Source organism: Carcharodon carcharias, chromosome 13 (assembly GCF_017639515.1).
Source record: "Carcharodon carcharias isolate sCarCar2 chromosome 13, sCarCar2.pri, whole genome shotgun sequence".
NCBI lineage: Eukaryota > Metazoa > Chordata > Chondrichthyes > Lamniformes > Lamnidae > Carcharodon > Carcharodon carcharias.
Genome location: NC_054479.1, coordinates 52,716,242 through 52,731,445, shown reverse-complemented (window position 1 = coordinate 52,731,445; position 15,204 = coordinate 52,716,242). Strand labels below are relative to the sequence as shown.

Sequence of the window (15,204 nt, the reverse complement as noted above, 5' to 3'; positions counted from 1 at the left end):
CTCCCTCCCTCCCCACGAGCTGTCCACTCCGACCTCCCTCCCTCCCTGCGAGCTGTCCGCTCCGACCTCCCTCCCTCCCCACGAGCTGTCCGCTCCAACCTCCCTCCCCACGAGCAGTCCGCTCCGACCTCGCTCCCTCCCCACAAGTTGTCTGCTCCGACCTCCCTCCCTCCCCACGAGCTGTCCGCTCCGACCTCGCTCCCTCCCTACAAGTTGTCTGCTCCGACCTCCCTCCCTCCCCAGCAGCTGTCCGCTCTGACATCCTTCCCTCCCCGGGAGCTGTCCGCTCCGACCTACCTCCCTCCCCAGAAGCTGTCCGCTCCGACCTCCCTCCCTCCCCGGGAGCTGTCCGCTCCGACCTCCCTCCCTCCCCGGGAGCTGTCCGCTCCGACCTACCTCCCTCCCCAGGAGCTGTCCGCTCCGACCTCCCTCCCTCCCCGGGAGCTGTCTGCTCTGACCTCCCTCCTGCCCCAGGAGCTGTTTGCTCCGACCTCCCTCCCACCCCGCGAGCTGTCCACTCCGACCTCCCTCCCTCCCCAGGAGCTGTCCGCTCCGACCTCCTTCCCTCCCCACGAGCTGTCCGCTCCGACCTCCCTCCCTCCCCATGAGCTGTCCACTCCGACCTCCCTCCCTCCCTGGGAGCTGTCCGCTCCGACCTCCCTCCCCACGAGCTGTCCGCTCCGACCTCCCTCCCTCCCCACTAGTTGTCTGCTCTGACCTCCCTCCGTCCCCGGGAGCTGTCCGCTCCGACCTCCCTCCCTCCCCGGGAGCTGGCCACTCCGACCTCCCTCCTTCCCTGGGAGCTGTCCACTCCGACCTCCCTCCCCACGAGTTGTCCGCTCCGACCTCCCTCCATTTCCGGGATCTGTCCGCTCCGACCTCCCTCCCTCCCCACAAGTTGTCTGCTCCAGCTTCCCTCCTTCCCTGGGAGCTCTCCGCTCCAACCTCCCTCCCTCCCCACGAGTTGTCTGCTCCGACCTTTCTCCCTCCCCACCAGCTGTCTGCTCTGACCTACCTCCCCACGAGCTGTCTGCTCCGACCTACCTCCCCACGAGCTGTCTGCTCCGACCTACCTCCCCACGAGCTGTCTGCTCCGACCTCCCTCCCTCCCCACAGGTTGTCTGCTCCGACCTCCCTCCCTCCCCACGAGCTGTCCGCTCCGACCTCCCTCCCTCCCCACAAGTTGTCTGCTCCGACCTCCCTCCCTCCCCACAAGTTGTGCGCTCCAACCTTCCTCCCTCCCTGGGAGCTGACTACTCCAACCTCCCGCCCTCCCCACGAGCAGTCTATTCCGACCTCCCTCCCTCCCTGGGAGCTGTCCACTCCGACCTCCCTCCCTCCCTGGGAGCTGACTGCTTCAACCTCCCTCCCTCCCCATGAGCTTCCGCTCCGACCTCCCTCCCTCTCCGGGAGCTGTCCGCTCCGACCTCCCTCCCACCCCGGGAGCTGTCTGCTCCGACCTCCCTCCATCCCCAAGAGCTGTCCGCTCCAACTTCCCTTCCTCTCCGTGAGCTGTCCGCTCCAACCTCCCCGGGAGCTGTCCTCTCCGACCTCCCTCCCTCCCTGGGAGCTGTCGTCTCCGACCTCCCTCGCTCCCTGGGAGCTGTCTGCTCCGACCTCCCTCCCCACGAGCTGTCTGCTCTGACCTCCCTCCCTCCCCACGAGCTGTCTGCTCTGACCTCCCTCCCTCCCCACGAGCTGTCCGCTCCGACCTCCCTCCCCACGAGCAGTCCGCTCCGACCTCGCTCCCTCCCCACAAGTTGTCTGCTCCGACCTCCCTCCCTCCCCAGCAGCTGTCCGCTCCGACATCCCTCCCTCCCCGGGAGCTGTCCGCTCCGACCTACCTCCCTCCCCAGAAGCTGTCCGCTCCGACCTCCCTCCCTCCCCGGGAGCTGTCTGCTCTGACTTCACTCCCTCCCTGGGAGCTGTCCGCTCCGACTTACCTCCCTCCCCAGGAGCTGTCCGCTCTGACTTCACTCCCTCCCTGGGAGCTGTCCGCTCCGACCTACCTCCCTCCCCAGGAGCTGTCCGCTCCGACCTCCCTCCCCGGGAGCTGTCCGCTCCGACCTACCTCCCTCCCCAGCAGCTGTCCGCTCCAACCTCCCTCCCTCCCCGGGAGCTGTCCGCTCCGACCTCCCTCCCTCCCCGGGAGCTGTCTGCTCTGACCTCCCTCCTGCCCCAGGAGTTGTTTGCTCCGACCTCCCTCCCACCCCGCGAGCTGTCCACTCCGACCTCCCTCCCTCCCCAGGAGCTGTCCGCTCCGACCTCCTTCCCTTCCCACGAGCAGTCCGCTCTGACCTCCCTCCCTCATCGGGAGCTGTCTGCTCCGACCTCCCTCCCTTCCGTGAGCTCTCCGCTCCGACCTCCCTCCCTCCCCATGAGCTGTCCGCTCCGACCTCCCTCCCTCCCCCGGAGCTGTCCGCTCCGACCTCTCTCCCTCCCTGGGAGCTGTCCGCTCCGACCTCCCTCCCCACGAGCTGTCGGCTCCGACCTCCCTCCCTCCCCACTAGTTGTCTGCTCTGACCTCCCTCCGTCCCCGGGAGCTGTCCGCTCCGACCTCCCTCCCTCCCCGGGAGCTGGCCACTCCGACCTCCCTCCTTCCCTGGGAGCTGTCCACTCCGACCTTCCTCCCCGCGAGTTGTCCGCTCCGACCTCCCTCCATTTCCGGCATCTGTCCGCTCCGACCTCCCTCCCTCCCCACAAGTTGTCTGCTCCAGCTTCCCTCCCTCCCTGGGAGCTCTCCGCTCCAACCTCCCTCCCTCCCCACGAGTTGTCTGCTCCGACCTTTCTCCCTCCCCACCAGCTGTCTGCTCCGACCTACCTCCCAACGAGCTGTCTGCTCCGACCTACCTCCCCACGAGCTGTCTGCTCCGACCTCCCTCCCTCCCCACAGGTTGTCTGCTCCGACCTCCCTCCCTCCCCACGAGCTGTCCACTCCGACCTCCCTCCCTCACCACAAAATGTCTGCTCCGACCTCCCTCCCTCCCCCCGAGCTGTCCGCTCCGACCTCCCTCCCTCCCCACAAGTTGTCTGCTCCGACCTCCATGCCTCCCCACAAGTTGTCCGCTCCAACCTTCCTCCCTCCCTGGGAGCTGACTACTCCAACCTCCCGGCCTCCCCACGAGCAGTCTACTCCGACCTCCCTCCCTCCCTGGGAGCTGTCCACTCCGACCTCCCTTCCTCCCTGGGAGCTGACTGCTTCAACCTCCCTCCCTCCCCACGAGCTTCCGCTCCGACCTCCCTCCCACCCCGCGAGCTGTCCGCTCCGACCTCCCTCCCACCCCGGGAGCTGTCTGCTCCGACCTCCTTCCCTTCCCACGAGCAGTCTGCTCTGACCTCCCTCCCTCCCCACGAGCTGTCCGCTCCGACCTCCTTCCCCACGAGCAGTCCGCTCTGACCTCGCTCCCTCCCCAGCAGCTGTCCGCTCCGACATCCCTCCCTCCCCAGGAGCTGTCCGCTCCGACCTACCTCCCTCCCCAGAAGCTGTCCGCTCCGACCTCCCTCCCTCCCCGGGAGCTGTCCGCTCCGACTTACCTCCCTCCCCAGGAGCTGTCCGCTCTGACTTCACTCCCTCCCTGGGAGCTGTCCGCTCCGACCTACCTCCCTCCCCAGGAGCTGTCCGCTCCGACCTCCCTCCCCGGGAGCTGTCCGCTCCGACCTACCTCCCTCCCCAGGAGCTGTCCGCTCCAACCTCCCTCCCTCCCCGGGAGCAGTCCGCTCCGACCTCCCTCCCTCCCCGGGAGCTGTCTGCTCTGACCTCCCTCCTGCCCCAGGAGCTGTTTGCTCCGACCTCCCTCCCACCCCGCGAGCAGTCCACTCCGACCTCCCTCCCTCCCCAGGAGCTGTCCGCTCCGACCTCCTTCCCTTCCCACGAGCAGTCCGCTCTGACCTCCCTCCCTCATCGGGAGCTGTCTGCTCCGACCTCCCTCCCTTCCGTGAGCTCTCCGCTCCGACCTCCCTCCCTCCCCATGAGCTGTCCGCTCCGACCTCCCTCCCTCCCCCGGAGCTGTCCGCTCCGACCTCTCTCCCTCCCTGGGAGCTGTCGGCTCCGACCTCCCTCCCTCCCCACTAGTTGTCTGCTCTGACCTCCCTCCGTCCCCGGGAGCTGTCCGCTCCGACCTCCCTCCCTCCCCGGGAGCTGGCCACTCCGACCTCCCTCCTTCCCTGGGAGCTGTCCACTCCGACCTCCCTCCCCGCGAGTTGTCCGCTCCGACCTCCCTCCATTTCCGGCATCTGTCCGCTCCGACCTCCCTCCCTCCCCACAAGTTGTCTGCTCCAGCTTCCCTCCCTCCCTGGGAGCTCTCCGCTCCAACCTCCCTCCCTCCCCACGAGTTGTCTGCTCCGACCTTTCTCCCTCCCCACCAGCTGTCTGCTCCGACCTCCCTCCCCACGAGCTGTCTGCTCCGACCTACCTCCCCACGAGCTGTCTGCTCCGACCTCCCTCCCTCCCCACGAGCTGTCCACTCCGACCTCCCTCCCTCACCACAAAATGTCTGCTCCGACCTCCCTCCCTCCCCCCGAGCTGTCCGCTCCGACCTCCCTCCCTCCCCACAAGTTGTCTGCTCCGACCTCCATGCCTCCCCACAAGTTGTCCGCTCCAACCTTCCTCCCTCCCTGGGAGCTGACTGCTCCAACCTCCCGGCCTCCCCACGAGCAGTCTACTCCGACCTCCCTCCCTCCCTGGGAGCTGTCCACTCCGACCTCCCTCCCTCCCTGGGAGCTGACTGCTTCAACCTCCCTCCCTCCCCACGAGCTTCCGCTCTGACCTCCCTCCCTCTCCGTGAGCTGTCCGCTCCAACCTCCCCGGGAGCTGTCCGCTCCGACCTCCCTCTCTCCCCACGAGCTGTCCGCTCCGACCTCCTTCCCTTCCCACGAGCAGTCCGCTCTGACCTCCCTCCCCCCCCGGGAGCTGTCTGCTCCCACCTCCCTCTCTTTCCGTGAGCTGTCCGCTCCGACCTCCCTCCCTCCCCGGGAGCTGTCCTCTCCGACCTCTCTCCCTCCCTTGGAGCTGTCCGCTCCAACCTCCCTCCCTCCCCACGAGCTGTCTGCTTCGACCTCCCTCTCCACAAGCAGTCCGCTCCGACCTCCCTCACTCCCCACAAGTTGTCTGCTCCAACCTCCCTCCCTCCCCGGGAGCTGTCCACTCCGACCTCCCTCCCTCCCTGGGAGCTGTCCACTCCGACCTCCCTCCCTCCCCACGAGTTGTCCGCTCCGACCTCCCTCCCTTCCCAGGATCTGACCGCTCCGACCTCCCTCCCTCCCCACAAGTTGTCTGCTCCGACCTCCCTCCCTCCCTTGGAGCTGACTGCTCCAACCTCCCTCCCTCCCTGGGAGCTGTCCACTCCAACCTCCCTCCCTCCCTGGGAGCTGTCCACTCCAACCTCCCTCCCTCCCCACAAGCTGTCCGCTCCTTCCCTTCCCATGAGAAGTCCGCTCTGACCTCCCTCCCTCATCGGGAGCTGTCTGCTCCGACCTCCCTCCCTTCCGTGAGCTCTCCGCTCCGACCTTCCTCCCTCCCCATGAGCTGTCCGCTCCGACCTCCCTCCCTCCCCGGGAGCTGTCCTCTCTGACCTCCCTCCCTCCCCGGGAGCTGTCCTCTCTGACCTCTCTCCCTCCCTGGGAGCTGTCCGGTCCGACCTCCCTCCCTCCCCGGGAGCTGGCCACTCCGACCTCCCTCCTTCCCTGGGAGCTGTCCACTCCGACCTCCCTCCCCGCGAGTTGTCCGCTCCGACCTCCCTCCATTTCCAGGATCTGTCCGCTCCGACCTCCCTCCCTCCCCACAAGTTGTCTGCTCCAGCTTCCCTCCCTCCCTGGGAGCTCTCCGCTCCAACCTCCCTCCCTCCCCACGAGTTGTCTGCTCCGACCTTTCTCCCTCCCCACCAGCTGTCTGCTCCGACCTACCTCCCCACGAGCTGTCTGCTCCGACCTCCCTCCCACCCCACAAGTTGTCCGCTCCGACCTCGCTCCCTCACCACAAATTGTCTGCTCCGACCTCCCTCCCTCCCCCAGAGCTGTCCGCTCCGACCTCCCTCCCTCCCCACAAGTTGTCTGCTCCGACCTCCCTCCCTCCCCACAAGTTGTCCGCTCCAACCTTCCTCCCTCCCTGGGAGCTGACTGCTTCAACCTCCCTCCCTCCCCACGAGCTTCCGCTCCGACCACCCTCCCATCCCGGGAGCTGTCTGCTCCGACCTCCCCGGGAGCTGTCCGCTCCGACCTCCCTCCCTCCCCACGAGCTGTCCGCTCCGACCTCCTTCCCTCCCCACGAGCTGTCCGCTCATACGTCCTTCCCTTCCCACGAGCAGTCCGCTCTGACCTCCCTCCCTCCCCACGAGCTGTCCGCTCCGACCTCCCTCTCTCCCCACGAGCTGTCCGCTCCGACCTCCTTCCCTTCCCACGAGCAGTCCGCTCTGACCTCCCTCCCTCCCCGGGAGCTGTCTGCTCCCACATCCCTCTCTTTCCGTGAGCTCTCCGCTCCGACCTCCCTCCCTCCCCGGGAGCTGTCCTCTCCGACCTCTATCCCTCCCTTGGAGCTGTCCGCTCCGACATCCCTCCCCACGAGCTGTCCACTCCAACCTCCCTCCCTCCCCACAAGTTGTCTGATCCAACTTCCCTACCTCCCTGGGAGCTCTCCACTCCGACCTCCCTCCCTCCCTGGGAGCTGTCCACTCCGACCTCCCTCCCTCCCCGCGAGTTGTCCGCTCCGACCTCCCTTCCTTCCCGGGATCTGGCCGCTCCGACCTCCCTCCCTTCCCACAAGTTGTCTGCTCCAACTTCCCTCCCTCCCTGGGAGCTCTCCACTCCAACCTCTCTCCCTCCCCACGAGCTCTCCGCTCCGACCTCCCTCCCTCCCTTGGAGCTGACTGCTCCAACCTCCCTCCCTCCCCGGGAGCTGTCCACTCCAACCTCCCTCCCTCCCTGGGAGCTGTCCACTCCAACCTCCCTCCCTCCCCGCGAGCTGTCCGCTCCGACCTCCCTCCCTCCCAAGTTGTCTGCTCCGACCTCCCTCCCTCCCTTGGAGCTGACTGCTCCAACCTCCCTCCCTCCCCGGGAGGTCTCCACTCTGACCTCCCTCCCTCCCTGGGAGCTGTCCACTTCGACCTCTCTCCCTCCTTGCGAGCTGTTCACTCCGACCTCCCTCCCTTCCCGGGATCTGACCGCTCCGACCTCCGTCCCTCCCCACAAGTTGTCTGCTCCAACTTCCCTTCGTCCCTGGGAGCTCTCCGCTCCAACCTCCCTCCCTCCCCACGAGCTGTCTGCTCCGACCTCCGTCCCTCCCCACGAGCAGTCTGCTCCAACCTCCCTCCCTCCCCACGAGCTTCCGCTCCGACCTCCCTCCCTCCCCGGGAGCTGTCCTCTCCGACCTCCCTCCCTCCCTGGGAGCTGTCCTCTCCAACCTCCCTCCCTCCCCAGGAGCTGTCTGCTCCGACCTCCCGCCCCAGGAGCTGTCCGCTCCGACATCCCTCCCGCCCCAGGAGCTGTCTGCTCCGACCTCCCTCCCTCCCCGGGTGCTATCTGCTCCGACCTCCCTCCCTCCCCAGGAGATGTCCTCTCCGACCTCCCTCCATCCCTGGGAGCTGACCATTCCGACCTCCCTCGCTCCCTGGGTGCTGTCCGCTCCGAACTCCCTCCCTCCCTTGGAGCTGACTGCTCCAACCTCCCTCCCTCCCCACGAGCTGTCCACTCCGACCTCCCTCCCTCCCCGCGAGCTGTCCGCTCTGACCTCCCTCCCTCCCTGGGAGCTGACTGCTTCAACCTCCCTCCCTCCCCACGAGCTTCCGCTACGACCTCCCTCCATCCCCGGGAGCTGTCCTCTCCGACCTCCTTCCCTTCCCACGAGCAGTCCGCTCTGACCTCCCTCCCTCCCCGGGAGCTGTCTGCTCCGACCTCCCTCCCTTTCCGTGAGCTGTCCACTCCGACCTCCCTCCCTCCCTGGGAGCTGTCCACTCCGACCTCCCTCCCTCCCTGGGAGCTGTCCGCTCCGACCTCCCTCCCTCCCTGGGAGCTGACTGTTTCAACCTCCCTCCCTCCCCACGAGCTTCCACTCCAACCTCCCTCCCTCCCCAGGATCTGTCCTCTCCGACCTTCCTCCCTCCCTGGGAGCTGTCCTTTCCGACCTCCCTCGCTCCCTGGGAGCTGTCTGCTCTGACCTCCCTCCCTCTCCGTGAGCTGTCCACTCCAACCTTCCCGGGAGCTGTCCGCTCTGACCTCCCTCCCTCTCCGTGAGCTGTCCGCTCCAACCTTCCCGGGAGCTGTCCGCTCCGACCTCCCTCCCTGGGAGCTGTCTGCTCCGACCTCCCTCCCTTTCCGTGAGCTGTCCTCTCCGACCTTCCTCCCTCCCTGGGACCTGTCCTCTCCGACCTCCCTCGCTTCCTGGGAGCTGTCTGCTCCGACCTCCCTCCCCACGAGCTGTCTGCTCCGACCTCCCTCCCTCCCCACAATTTGTCTGCTCCAACTTCCCTCCCTCCCTGGGAGCTCTCCGCTCCAACCTCCCACCCTCCCTGCGAGCTGTCCGCTCCGACCTCCCTCCCTCCCTGGGAGCTGACTGCTTCAACCTCCCTCCCTCCCCACGAGCTTCCGCTCCGACCTCCCTCCCTCCCTGGGAGTTGTCCTATCCGACCTCCCTCGCTCCCTGCGAGCTGCCTGCTCCGACCTCCCTCCCCACGAGCTGTCCGCTCCGACCTCCCTCCCCACGAGCAGTCCGCTCTGACCTCACTCCCTCCCCACAAGCTGTCTGCTCCGACCTCCCTCCCTCTCTGGGAGCTGACTGCTCCAACCTCCCTCCCTCCCCACGAGCTGTCCACTCCGACCTCCCTCCCTCCCAGGGAGCTGTCCACTCCGTCCTCCCTCCCTCCCCGCGAGCTGTCCGCTCCGACCTCCCTCCCTCCCTGGGAGCTGACTGCTCCAACCTCCCTCCCTCCCCACGAGCTGTCCTCTCCGACTTCCCTCCCTCCCCGGGAGCCGACTGCTCCAACCTCCCTCCCCGGAGGCTGTCTGCTCCAACCTCCCTCCCTCCCCACGAGCTGTCCACTCCGACCTCCCTCCCTCCCTGGAAGCTGTCCACTCCGTCCTCCCTCCCTCCCCGCGAGCTGTCCGCTCCGACCTCCCTCCCTCCCTGGGAGCTGACTGCTCCAACCTCCCTCCCTCCCCAGGAGCTGTCCACTCCGACCGACCTCCCTCCTCGCGAGCTGTCTGCTCCGACCTCCCTCTCTCCCCAGGTGCTGTCCGCTCCAACCTCCCTCCCCACGAACTTTGCGCTCCGAACTCCCTCCCTCCCCAGGAGCTGTCAGCTCCGACCTCTCTCCCAACGAGCTGTCTGCCCCGATGTCACCAGCCTAGAATCCAGTGAATCTTTTGAACCTTCCGAAGTAGTCTCGCATTTTCTATGCTCTGTTCTGATTGCCTGTGCTGGACCAAGTTAGTTGCTGTCTCTCAGAAAGATGTGAATCACTGCAGACCTGTAACCCAGCCCGTTTCCTACTGTCACCATCTTAGAGAGGCTAAGATTAGTGACCATGGTTTTGTAGAGGAGTTCTGGTTCTCAGCCTGTTCTCTTTGCTGTTACAGTGTGATCCTGCATTGCTGCCGGAACCAAACCACGTCATGTTGAACCATCTGTATGCTCTGTCCATTAAGGTCAGTATTGCACCATCTATTTAACCCTTCCACTCTTCACCCCATCTGCTTAACACCTTTTCTCTCACTTCTGTCTGTTTACTTCCAGCCTTCACTTCGTTCACTTCCTATTCCTCCCTTCATTCTGTAACCCACTGTCTCTCTGCAGTGTTTTAGGTAGAATTTGATTTTAGGGGGCACAGGATGTGGGGGCATTTGGTTATGAGCTCACCAGAGTGAACAGAAATACTTCAAAATGTCTATTTTTCAAATATGAATCTCACAGTAAGGTTCAAATTAAAACATGTTTTACTCCCAATAATCTTACAATTCAAATAATGCAAACAAAATGAAAAACCATACTTGTTGGACTAAATCTCTAAAGTATGAAGACTCCAGTTATGTCTTACTGGTCCCTTGATAACTTGACTATTATTCACTGCAGTATTCCAGTGAACGCTGAGGGGTAAACCCAACTAATCAAGTTTCACTGGTTAGATTAGGGAAGTAACTCGTTATCAATCGTTTGTGTTCTATCAAATGATCTAAGGCATATTCTTTTGGAAAGTTAAAGGAATAAGTGAGAGATTTTGGAAAACCCCATTGACTCCCTCATTTTTCTATTCAATCCTATTCTGTAGCACTCTCCCTTACACATTTTGCTTCTCGCATTCTGTATTCCATCCACCCTCTCCTTCAGTTTGTACACCTCTCATTATGCGTCACACCCTCACATACTTTTTGCTCTTAAGTGTTATTTAATGTGGAACTCTGGCCTCTGACTCAGAAGATCAGGGATTCAAGCCCCAACCGCAGGCCTTTAGTTTCAAACCTGATGTTCTTTGCTGCACTGTTGGACTTGTTGGATGCGACAATAAACCGAGGCCTTGTCTGCTTGTTCAGGTGAACATAAAAGTTTCTATGGCACATTTTCACATTTTGAAGAAAAGCAGGAAACACCCCAAGTGTCCTGACCAATACATTATCCCTCAAGCAAAACCACCCAAACAGATGAGTTGCTTATTTATCTCATTGCTGTTTGTGAGATTTTGCTGCAATCATGTTGACTACTAGATTTGCCTGTATTCCATCTACTACATTTCAACAGTAGTTTATCTGTGAAGTATTTTCAAGTCTTCCCACAGATATAAAAGTGACTATATAAATGCAAGACCTTTTCTCTTCCTCCTCCACCCACCCATTATGTAACTTGCTGCAGCTTCCACAAACCTTGAACCCATGTTCAATGCAACACAAACCTCGCCCTCTCACACATCTTCCCCTTTCCATCCCCCATCCTGTATCCCAACTCCCCCTTTCATGCTTCCTATTCGATTCTGTACCCTATTTTGAAGTCATAGTTGCTGAATGAAGCTTAACACTGAGCACTTTTCACCTGTCTGAGAAAGGAGACGACTCAGTTCACATCCATGCTGATGCACGGTCCAATGCCAGAGGCGATGTAACCTAGTGCCACGATGTCCAAATCCTTCCTTTTTAATTATCCAGTGACAGAGTTCGCCTTCTGTACTTAGAGTATTTTTAATTGTTCACAGGATGGTGTTATGGTGCTGAGTGCCACGCATCGCTACAAGAAGAAGTATGTTACCACTCTCCTCTACAAGCCCATATGATCTCTCAAAGCAACATTCCACTCTCATCCAAGCAGGAAGCTCCATTTCCTTCAGCGATCACTCACCACTCACCAGTTATTGTTCCGGATGTGCTCAGGAAGATTGAATCGAATGGCAGCTTCCAGAGCCCCCTTCAGCAATCAAGAACTTGTTTCATTCCATGCTTCCTGATTAGAAAAGGGAAATCTGTAATCTAAACCCAGACAAAGTGCCTCTCCTCCCGATTCCTCACACTAAAGTGGCACTAAAAGCTAGTCTCCAACCATGAACCCAGTCCTCTTACAGCAGCGTGTCTAACTCTATTTCATTAATGTATGTGTTTCTTCACCCTCTGGTCAGAGTCCTCTGTTGTTTCACAGACTTTTTGTGTCAAGGAGTCACGGGAGGCCCCCCATTACCACCCAAACTCACCCCTCCAACCCCCTCCTCCCTCCGTCCTTCCCTCCCCACATAGACTTCATGGTGACATTCTCAGCATGTTAAAGCTACATCATAGGAACCCTGCTAACAAGCTCTGGGTAGATTGAGAAATTCAGTAAAAAAAATTTACAATTATTAAGGGAACAAAAAACAAAAGTGTGTGAATTGTAATGTAATGGAGAACTGGCTGGAATTTTCTGTTTATTTACATCAGTGGGTCCACTAGAATCGTAGTGACTTGAGTGCTGCACTAAAGAATACTCACTTTACACACTCATGGTATATGGCAATGGTCAGATTTCCCTATTAGAGTTATGGGATCTCTATTCTGTTCCTGGTGTTGTAAGGATGCATCTAATGGCTGCGGAGATAGGTGGGTTTAGCGATATGGGTGTAGTCCTTGATATAGTGCCATGATGTACTTCAACAGTCTCAAGTTGGCACTCTCCAGTCATGCAATTACGTTCCTTAGCACTCCTCTAACTCTCCTAGTCACTGAAAGTCACAATAGAAATAGTCATTTGGTAGTACAGGACTTGAGTATTGCTGGAGAAAGATGTTGTCGACGCTTTTTGTCTTGCACTCATTAGAACAATTCGCAAGAATACCAAATGTTATGGGGATAACAATTTATACTTCATGGGACGAGATTGGTTGGGAAGTGGACTCTGATTGTTAGAGGCAATCCATGGAAAATAACTGATGATTGACAGTTAACTACCAAGCTTTCTTAAATTCAAACCAGGAAGATTGACTCTGGTCAAGGCATTTCCCTGGGGAATGAACCAGCGAATGGCTGTCACCTATTTTGTTTAGCTGGAACAGGTGCAATGTGTACACATGTTCTTTGTCTTTTTTCAGCAATACTCAAGTCGCAATAGAGTTTCTTCAGCCACATTGAGTCTTACCTAACTTGTGGAAATTAATCTTTAGTTCTTCCTCCCCACCAGTCCTAAGGGACCATTCTTTATGTATAAGTCTAAGTAGCTGTTGTGACAGTCAAGCCTGATCTTGTCTTCACCTGCCCCAACCCTACAGTTACTGAAAGGCCTGATCCTGTCCTCATTCAAATGCTGCCTGCTGAATTCTGCAGGCACCGCTCCGCACCCCCCCCCCCGCCCCAAACCACCCCTAATTCAGGTGGGATGCCATGTCTTCATTCTGTCCCTATAGGCTTCAGAGGTGGTCATGGGTCAGCAAACGGGAGCAGTAACCCCCAGTCAGTCTTTTCCCTGTCTCCATGGATTGTGACGTGAGATCAGCTAATTCAGCACAGATGGATAAGTCTGCGATCCTCCCTTCTTCAGCATTGTATTGAACAAGCTGTTTAATCCATTGAGTCATTGAAAGAGATGCAAAAGAAAACTCGCCATCTCACTACACCCTCTTTTGCTTATTTTCTCCCCTCCCTTAGCACAATTGTGTTTGAACCCGTCCCACTTCAGGGAGTCTCCATCTCTGACCTATTTGTTAGTAACTGTGCAACCTTAATCCCTTAAATTCAGGGTGGGAGGGGGAATGTGGCATTGTCAAATGGGTCGCTGTTTTACCAAATGAGAAATTTGGAAGGACTCTGGGATCTTGATTCACTTGTCCAAATGGAGTGGGATGATTTATGCCAGTTGCACTGCTTGGCTTTTAGCAATTTTCAGTTTTTATGCCAGCCAGACTTTCTCTGTCAAATAAATTCCTGAAATGTCAAGTAAATTAAATTCATACTGCCTGGCAACTCCTCATCTGTCATGCAATGTCACACATCACTTGAGATTAGCCTGTACTTCTTGTACTCTCATGATAACAGTGAACCTTACAGGAGGTGGCCTGTTCCCATGGAGTACTTTGGGTTGCTTGTATTACTGGCATTCTTCCGACAATCAATAAATATTCTGATTTGAGACATGAGCCCAGTTGGGTTGTAACAAACATCACATTATTATAAGAATTGAATTGTTGCTGTGTATTAACGTACTGTGCTAGTTTCATCACCATTGCGTCCACTATTAGTTTCTTCTGCACTAAGAAGGTGGAAAATGGGGTTGTTGAGCTGCACACACAAATAGCCACATGGGAATATTGTGTCCTCGCAATAACAGAGACCTAGCTCAAAAAAGAATATAAGAAACAGGTGAAAGGAGTTAGCTAGAGTATTGCATGCAGTTCTGGAATCTGCATTATAGGAAGGATTTGAATGCACTAGAGAGACTGCAGAAGAGATTTACCAGGATGTTGCCTGGGCTGGAGGGTTTAGTTATGAGGAGAGATTGGATAGACTGGAGTTATTTTCCTTGGAGCAGAGGAGCTTGAGGGGGGACATGATTGAGGTGTATAAAATTGAGGGGCATAGATAGGGTAGATAGGAAGGAACTTTTCCCCTTGGTGCAGGGATCAATAACCAGGGGGCATAAATTTAAGGTAAGGGGCAGGAGGTTTAGAGGGGATATGAGGAAGAATTTTTTCACCCAGAGGATGGTGGGAATCTGGAACTCACTGCCTGAAAGGGTGGTAGAAGCAGAAACCCTCATAACATTTAAAAAGTACTTGGATGTGCACTTGAGATACTATGGACCTAGTGCTGTAAAATGGGATTAGAATAGTTAGGTACTTGTTTGACCAGCACAGACTCGATGGGCCGAAGGGCCTTTTCTGTGCTGTAGACCCCTATGACTCTGAGTAGGCCATTCGGCCCCTCCAGCCTACTGTGCCATCAGTAAGTTCATGGCTGATCTGACCTTGGCCTAAATTCCATTTTCCTGCGCTTTCCACTTAATCATTGACTCCCTTGTCAATTAAAAATGTGCTGAACTCAGGCTTGAATATATCCATTGACCCAGCTTCCACTGCTCCAGACTATTGTGTCCAATCCTGGATACCGCACTCTTGCCAGGATGTGAAGGCTTTCAAGAAGGCACAGAAGGGCATGAGATGTTAGGTATGGGCAATAAATGCTGGCCTAACCAATGATACCCATGTCCTGTGAACAATAAGTTAAAAAGATTTATGAGAATGGTGCTATGAGAATGATGCCAGGGCTGAGGGACTTCAGTTACAGGGGTAGTTGGGGTTATTGTCCTTAGAGAATGGAAGTTCGAGAGGAGATTTGATTGAGCTGTCAAAATCGTGAGAGATCTAGACAGCAGATGGAAAGAAACTGTTCCCATTGGCTGAAGGGTCAGGAATTAAGGTCATTGACAAAAGAACCCACAGTGACATGAGTGGTTAGGATCTGGAAAGAACTGCCTGAGAGTGTGATGGGGACAGATTCAATCATGACTTTCAAAAGGGAATTGGATAAGCACGTGAAGAGAGAAAATTTGCAGGTCTATAGGGAAAGAACAGGAGGGTGGGACTAGCAGAGTTGCTCTTGCAGAGAGCCAGCATGGACATAATGGGCCAAATGGCCTCCTGCATTGTAACCATTTGAAGATCCTATTATTGAATGGTCAAGGCCTGCAAGGAACAATACCTCCAAAATTGAATAGGATGAAAGTCGGACTGAGGTGATGCCGACCTTGGTTTTTTTCAGTCCTTAGGTTGTAGG

General features: G+C 58.3%; 1 protein-coding gene across 3 annotated transcripts in view; it reads left to right on the top strand.

The window, feature by feature from the left end:
* Positions 1 to 13,561, top strand: part of prkab1a (protein kinase, AMP-activated, beta 1 non-catalytic subunit, a) — a 125,855-nt gene extending 112,294 nt beyond the window's left edge. For all 3 annotated transcript variants that reach the window (XM_041203445.1, XM_041203446.1, XM_041203447.1), the window contains 2 exons: positions 9,565 to 9,633; positions 11,169 to 13,561. In XM_041203445.1, the coding sequence (XP_041059379.1) occupies positions 9,565 to 9,633; positions 11,169 to 11,246 (147 nt within the window). In that variant the 3' untranslated portion in view covers positions 11,247 to 13,561. The remainder of the gene's footprint in view (positions 1 to 9,564; positions 9,634 to 11,168) is intronic.
* The last annotated feature ends 1,643 nt before the right edge of the window (positions 13,562 to 15,204 follow it).